General features: G+C 35.3%; 2 protein-coding genes across 2 annotated transcripts in view; one reads left to right on the top strand and one right to left on the bottom strand.

Annotated features, from left to right (window-relative positions):
- Positions 1 to 2,362, bottom strand: part of LOC115242221 — a 3,691-nt gene extending 1,329 nt beyond the window's left edge. The window contains exons 1-2 of the mRNA XM_029818335.1: positions 2,021 to 2,362; positions 754 to 871 (exon numbers count right to left, since the gene is read on the bottom strand). Coding sequence (XP_029674195.1) covers positions 754 to 871; positions 2,021 to 2,179 — 277 coding nt within the window. The 5' untranslated portion in view covers positions 2,180 to 2,362. The remainder of the gene's footprint in view (positions 1 to 753; positions 872 to 2,020) is intronic.
- A 631-nt stretch (positions 2,363 to 2,993) lies between these two features.
- LOC115242227 overlaps positions 2,994 to 7,861 on the top strand; it is a 7,088-nt gene continuing 2,220 nt past the window's right edge. The window contains exons 1-5 of the mRNA XM_029818348.1: positions 2,994 to 3,289; positions 3,358 to 5,547; positions 6,092 to 6,745; positions 6,877 to 7,110; positions 7,196 to 7,572. Coding sequence (XP_029674208.1) covers positions 3,367 to 5,547; positions 6,092 to 6,745; positions 6,877 to 7,110; positions 7,196 to 7,572 — 3,446 coding nt within the window. The 5' untranslated portion in view covers positions 2,994 to 3,289; positions 3,358 to 3,366. The remainder of the gene's footprint in view (positions 3,290 to 3,357; positions 5,548 to 6,091; positions 6,746 to 6,876; positions 7,111 to 7,195; positions 7,573 to 7,861) is intronic.

Raw genomic sequence — 7,861 nt, 5'->3', positions numbered from 1 at the left:
TATATATATAAATTATATTACAAATAAATAAAATTAACTTATGATTGCTTGAAATAGAAGTTTTACATATCACTCTAAAACGCTTATATATGTATGTAATGTATCAGCTGGTTATGATAATTAGACTTTCTAATTAAACTACTACTCTGTAAAAGATCTCAACATTTGTTGCCGCAATATCATTTTATACCACGTCGTTGCAACGACGTTATTTCACGATGTAATGTGCGTGTGTGTAATGATCGCCGCACCAGCTGAATCGTCCTCATTTAAACGCATTATGTAGAGAAAGGTGCAACGTGATACGCAGGTTTAAATCTCGTACAGTTATCGCGCTCTCCTTTCTGCGATATCAAATTATCTCAATTATTAGATCGTCGCACGAGATAGATTCTTAATTCTACCGTTCTTCCATTCAAGTTCTCCTCTCTCGACAAAATATTTTTAATTTTTAAAATAAACTATAGATCCGCAGATGACGTTACCCTAATGATATTCTCGTGTACTGTTTTTAGGGATGGGAAGCGATGTGGTATTAACACCGCCCGTTGCATCGCGACATTAACGCTGCTGCGAACATAATAGTCACAATAATAGTCACCTGGGAGCGGCTATTGTCAAGGTCAGAATCTCTATTGTTAAAGAGCGAATAAGCGACATTTTTCATAATAGCGAGGAAGCGCTCGCTAGACGCATGCGAATCACGGAATGCGGTCAGGATGTTGCATCTATCTCGGCGATGAGGATTTTTACCTCTGGGACAGTCGACCGATCGACGAGCCTCGGCCCTTCGACACTCCAGACCCTCTTCGCCCATGGGACAGTTCGTGTACGACGCCTCGATAGTATTCTCGCCGAGTATCGCGTCGATCTGAAAATATTTCGTCATCGTATCACTATCTAAGCGTGAAATTCCGTCGCGAACACTTGCCGTTATTTCGAAACTCTCATTTCGACCGCTAACGCTAATTAATTCGTGAGTACCTACGTGGGATTTTTTTTTGTTTCTAAATTCTTTATCGCGCGTTTTGTTTCTAATTTAAAACTCATGGAAAGTTTGACACTTTCTAATAAGTGAACGCAAGTGTTATATCGTACGAGAGACGAGGCATATTAAGTTTTATATATTTAGATTTTAGATCATATCTGTTATATTTATATATATTGCGTGGGTGCAGAAAAAAAAATATTTTTGAACTGAAGGTTTTACGGTGTTTTTTTAAAGATGAAATATGGTATATGCAAGAATTTTTTTATTACTTTTTTTACCAGAAGATTATCGTCATTTTACAAAACGCATTTCAATCTTTTTATCAATATAAAAATAGCGTATAGTAAATTACAGTATAAAATTATAGCAAAATTCATTTGAGATTAAGATTACAGAATATATATAATTTTATTATTTATACGCGTTATATATATTATATAACTAAAAAATTTTTTTTAAATGGTTTAAGATTCGAAATCCATTGCTTCGGCAATTTTTGTAAAGAAAATTAATCGATTTAAACTTGGCTGAAAACTCTGCGATTTAAAAAATTAATCGATAATTATTGAAGGATTCTATATATTGTTTGTATACTCGACATGTAACATGTGTAACTTGTATTACGAGATATATTTGTCGTATTATTACGTGCAGCACGTAGGAGACATCATGAGGAGGATCATGGTCTATTTCTCGCGTGACGATTGCATCACGTGCGAAACGATTCATTCAGAATTATAAATTCGATCCGCGAACGAAATCCCAATTTTATTTCGGCAGAATGTTTCCGTTGCTTTTACGTAACAATACAACAAATGTATTTGCGATTTCTCATCTTGTGTAACTTGAGAAATGAGTCAACCGCGAGTATATTAAAGTATAATATTACTTTAGTATTTCGTCTTCTATCTCGAATTATTATATAATTTTATTATTATAGGGATGACACAAAAAGATATATATTTTTTCGAAATAAAATATCTGCGGCTCCTAAATAAAAACTCCGAGTTGACATATCTCGGGGCTTACTTGCTTGAACGCGCCCGGTTTGGAGAACATCTTCACCAGCTTCGCCAGCGCGTTCTCCGTCCGCTCCGCGACGTCGGTGACATTCATGTCACCGCAGTGAATCCCACGTGGCGGCAAAACCGCCAGTAGACAGAAGATGAACACGCATCCTCCGAACATGTTGCGACACAACGAATAAAGGAAAAATCAAAAGGAAAGAAGCTCTCGGCGAGATCCCGTCGAGCGTTTGATCGCCGCGCGATTCGAAACTGACAACTGGCGGTCAGCGGAAAGTCGTCGCCGGTGGGTACTCGCTGATACCATTCTGGTGGGGATATCCCACGTCGACGTAGAGAAGCGTCGTCTCGCACGCAAAATGCGAAATTTGCTCAATCTGTGAAAACGAAAATAAATATACTATTTATCTTATGTAAAATGCGTAGGCGAACTACAAATGTGTTTTTGACGTTATGTGATTACTTTATGAAGTTATTATGTAAGTTTAATTTTTATACATACGATCATTTATCGCCGATAAGGAAAAAATACGATGGGATAAGAAGGATTAGTATATGGAGGATTTAAATTGAATGAATTCTGTTGGGATCTCCTGTACTGGAGCATCGAGATTACACGAGCCAATCGGATCAAATCACGCTTAATCTCAATTTTCAATTTAGTAAGAATCTAGACACTGGCGACTTTTTGCTGATTGGTCAAAAATTTTTAGAACGAAAATGACGGAACCAATCAAAAGATTGCTAGAGTCTAAGCTTTTATTCTAGGTGTGTACGCATGTGTTCTAAGAATCGATTCCTCTCTTTGTGTCACGGAGCTATGCATGAATCTGATTGGTTGGATAGACTTGTGTCATTGGCAAGGAACATACAATGTCACACGATTGGCTATGAAATAGGAAAATTTTCGGTGCTTGAAGAATTCTCTATTCGATAGCCAATTGCATTGACACTAGATTTATTCCTTTGAAGTTTCTTGCATTTTTTTTTTCGTTTTTCCTCTTTCCTTTCAATCTCTAAATATACGTATATCTACCTCATTTTATCCCGTTTCAGTTTTAGTTAAAAAGGACAAACTTATTGTGTCTGTACCTGTCATCTGTCATTTGTGTTTTCTTTTGGAGTAATCTCGTTGTGTTATAACTCGTTGTAACTTATAACGCGTCGAACAAACCTCGTTGGTTTTGCGGCTTATGGAGAAAACAAAGTGTTCGTGAATATTCCTTCGTGAATTGCTTGTGAATTTTTACTTATTCCTCGTGCACGTTTATACGTAAGTTGACATTTTTATTTGATGATCACAAATTCGAATTTTTTTTTAATAAGTAAACAATTGTACAGAGGAAAACTATGCTGGGTCGGATCATACGCGAGCTTATTCGTGAAGAGGCTAAAGATATAAAGAAGCGTCTGTCGCTCAAAGGACAGGATGTCGACGAAACCGTGATATGCGAGCTTCTGGAGAGCTTAGATCCCAATCACGAAATAGATAGGACGGAATATATTATCAACATGATTATGGGCAGTCGAGATTTTGATTTTCAAACATCTTCAGATGAGGCAGGACTATCCATCAAGACTGAGTATGAAGGCCAGAATGATATTATGAAGTCTCCTGAACTCGACGTACACAATTCTTCCACGAAAAGTAGCGAAACAATCGATGTTTCGGATTCCGAGGACGATAGAGACTATTATTATGATTACATTAGAAACTACGATGATGTTTCGATTATCAATACAACTGCTGCCACCCACTCGTCGTCCTGTTCCGTTTTCGACACTACCTTGGATCAAACTCGTGACAATGTAGATCAAAGCATGGCTGAAATAGAATTCTTAGAAGAGAATAATAATAACGATGTGATTTATATGAAGAGTGTTACCTATGACAAGACTAGAGTCTCAGAGAGTCCAAAACCAGGTTGCAGTAAGGATTTGGACGATAGATCCGAAAGCCCCGAGGAATATTGCTATTCCTGCGATGTTGATGAATTGCAGATAGACACACAACAGATTCATACTCTTTTACCAAATATCGATTATGGTTTGATCTATAAAACACTCCGTAATAATCAGTTAGCAAAGAATCGTATCGAGCTTACATTGTGGGACTTGTTACCAGATGAGAGGCCAAGTCCTCAATTAGCGTATAAACGAAAATGCATGCCCTATGAGATACGTTCTATAAAGAATAAAAAGAATTCTGGTATTTCACAAGAAAACAATGGAGATACAAAAATGGTTTCAGAAAAGGAAGAACAGATATATGCAAAGAATGAAATAAAAACTGTAGATGTCGAACTAAAAAATAAAGAGTCTATGTCATTAGAAAATGAGACTGAAAAAATGGAAATAGATATAACAGAGAATGCATCAGCTATGAATAATACAGATAATAACACGAATAATCAACAAACTGATATGGTACCGGAAGCAAAGTTGATTTGTTTGGATACATCCGCTAATGATGTTAATGTGTGTAAGGATGTACATGAGTCGGAGAAATCAGATTCATCAGGAAACAATTCAAAGAACGAGGACTTGCAATCGATTATGAATTCAGCAGTGCCACAGATGGAAATAAAAAACATACTCTCTACAACCATACCAATTGCTATGCCAAGTGTTGCTATGCCGAGTACTGTTGTACCAAGTATTATTATGCCGAGCACTGCTGCACTGAGCACTGTTGTGCCAAACACTGCTGTGCCAAGCACTGCTATGCCAAGCACTGCACTGCAGAGCACTGTTGCGCCGAGCACTGTTGTGCCGAGCACTGCTGTGCCAAGCACTGCTCTGCAAAGCATTGTTGTGCCAAGCACTGCTGCGCAAAGCATTATTGTGCCGAGCACTGCTGTGCCAAGCATTGCTGTACCAAGCACTGCTGTGCCAAACATTGCTATGTCGAGAATGCCAGGAATTGTTATACCGAAACCTGTTGTGCCTGTATTAAGACCAGCGAGATTTACATTTCTTAAAGCAGGGGCACCGTCAGCAGTATCATCATCTAAACATCCGGTTCCTATTTTAAAACCATCAAAATTAAGACATGTAACAGATACATTGCAAAGTTTGATGAATACAAGAGATACCAGTAATTATACTGCAATAAAAACTACAAATAATATGAGAGCTGAGGTAAATAAAGAAAAAATGCATGAAGCAGCGTACGATAATACATTTCGTAGAGATTTTGTACACGCCTGGTTGAACTCGTCTGTCAAACCAGTTCCGCCGAACAAAACGCTGTCGAATACGAAAACGGAAGAAATGAAATTTCCCGAGAAACGTACCACCAACACCAATGTACCAATGAGAAAACCTATGCCATCTTCCGCCCAATTGTTGAACAAGTTAACAAAGCACAATACGTTGCTTAGTACACAATCAGGTGGAGCAGTAAAAAATAACGAATATCTAAATTTTCGTGTAAGAAAAGACATCGTCGAAGTAAAAAATAATTTCGACAGAAGACAGAAAGACGATATAAATACGCTTCAGGTTTACAATACAGCAATAGAAAAACAGGTAAAATATAAATAATAATTTATATACAATATATTCGTGTATTTTCGGTGTATTTGTGTGTTTAGGTTAGTTTGAAAAATTCAAAATATGGAAACTGAATTTTCTTTTTCCCCTCTAATCGTACTCCGTATATACGCTTTTAATCGATTTTAAACAAATAAAATAACGGCGTAATTAATCATTTTGCAAAGATACCAATGTAGAAAAATCATTTATTGTTAAAATATTGAAATTATCGAAATACCGAAAATACCTAATACACGTGTCCAAGAAACATGTCCGCACATGTCCATCATGATCAGAGAGGATCTAAGATAAACCTCGGAAGAAAAAAGAAAATCAATTCGTAATATTTATCTTTTGTATTTATTATCTCAATTGCCCGAACTCGTTTCGTAAAAATTCTCGTTTTATAAACTCTCGTCAAATTCACAATACATTCGTTCAGTTGTTTTCAGTCTATCATTACAGCTTAAAAAAAATAGATATAGATCTTTATTATTAATACAAATAAATATATCGATTAATTATTTTTTCTATTTAGAACTTTATGTTAGCATTCGGCATGGAACCAAATGCTAATAAGGAGAAGCAGATAAGCACAGCGAGTAATGCTGACCAACAAGAAATAGTATTAAACAAGAAAGCTCTTCAACTGTATTACAAATTAATACCCATGTTTCCATCTGTAGATACAGTTTATATTAAACAACTGTGCAAAAATTATCTTACAGATGAGAATCTATTATATGATGAATCAATATTGTTGCAAAATTTAGTTGAACATTTGCTAGTTAATGGCCAAAAACATCCAACTGTGAAGAAGGCAAAAACATCGTTGATGAATAATTCCAATACTTATAGTCTAAACGAACAATATGCGGATTTATTAGGAATATTCCCAGAGGCAGATCCAATATATCTAAGAAAAGTAGCCGAAGAGATGTATCAAGATCCTGAGAAAATAAAAGAATTCGTCCAATCAAAATTGGAAAATCCAGATTTTCCAACAAGAGAGCAATATCTGGCTAAAAAGAAAATAACGGAGCAACAAAAACAATATACTACAGATTTTAAAATACAACAATTTTTAGAGCTATTCCCAGATCCATTTTCACATTTTGAAAATGTGACCAGACAGTGCAAGTTTAATCCACATGGAGTGGATTTTTTGAAGCAACATTTCAATAAAATCAGGGTAATTACTTAATTTAGTATATATCTTATATTACATAGATATATATAATAACATCAATAAAATAATAATAATAATATTAGATATGTGCAAAAGTTTCAATTTACAATATTTGAAATGATGTTTTTTCACAGGTAAACACATTGTTGAATACATACAGTGAGCATTTACATAATTTAAGTCTAACTGCTAAGGCTTTAGAAATATTGAGCCCTGATATGAAAAGTAGACGACCTCAAAACAAAATGATGTTAACAGAAGATATACCGCTCTTGCAAGAATGTGCTTTTATACAGCATAGGGTGGAAATTAGAATGTACCTGACTGAATTGAAAGATAAAGAGCAGAAGGACTTTCAGGAACTCAAAGTATGAAAATATAATAAAATAAAAGCAAAACATTTTCAAAGAAATTATTATTTTCTGTAATTAAATATAAATTTTTCTCTTTTAGGCAAGGAACGAGTTGATTGAATGTCAATGTTGTTTTGACAACGAGTGTATGCCATCCAAATGTTCTACGTGCGAGGATGGACATATCTTTTGCAATTCGTGTATCGTAAGAAGTACAGAATTAATATTAGCAAACGGCAAGACGCATGTTGATTGTTTATTAAGCTGCGGCAGTGAGTTCCCGTTGTCTGTACTTCAACAAGTACTACCGCCAACAAAATTCAGTATTCTTCTTTGCAAACGGCAAGAAGCGGAAATAATGGCCGCTGGATTAGAGGGCTTGGTATCATGCCCATTTTGTCATTTTGCATCTATACCACCACCCGAGGATAAGGTGTTTAGATGCCTGAATCCTAACTGCATGAAAGAATCGTGTCGGTAGGTATAATCTTGATGCTTATGTTACATATTCTTTATCGTATTTTCTTAGATTTTTATATATACATCTCCCTCTCTAACTCTTCTCTCGTACACTTTATTATTCAGAATGCATATATACAAAATTAAAATATCAATAAAGTTTGCAAGTTTCAGAATAGTTTAAAATATACACGACTTTTTATTGTATAAAATGCTTTTTTATTTTTATTTTAATGTAAATTTATGAAGAAACACACACACACACACACATATATATATATATACACATATAATGATACTTTTTTAA

The sequence above is a fragment of the Formica exsecta genome, unplaced genomic scaffold (genome assembly GCF_003651465.1).
Source record: "Formica exsecta isolate Colony F162 unplaced genomic scaffold, ASM365146v1 scaffold581, whole genome shotgun sequence".
NCBI classification, from domain to species: Eukaryota; Metazoa; Arthropoda; class Insecta; order Hymenoptera; family Formicidae; genus Formica; species Formica exsecta.
Note: the sequence above shows the minus strand (reverse complement) of the source record. Positions and strands in the feature narration are given on the sequence as shown.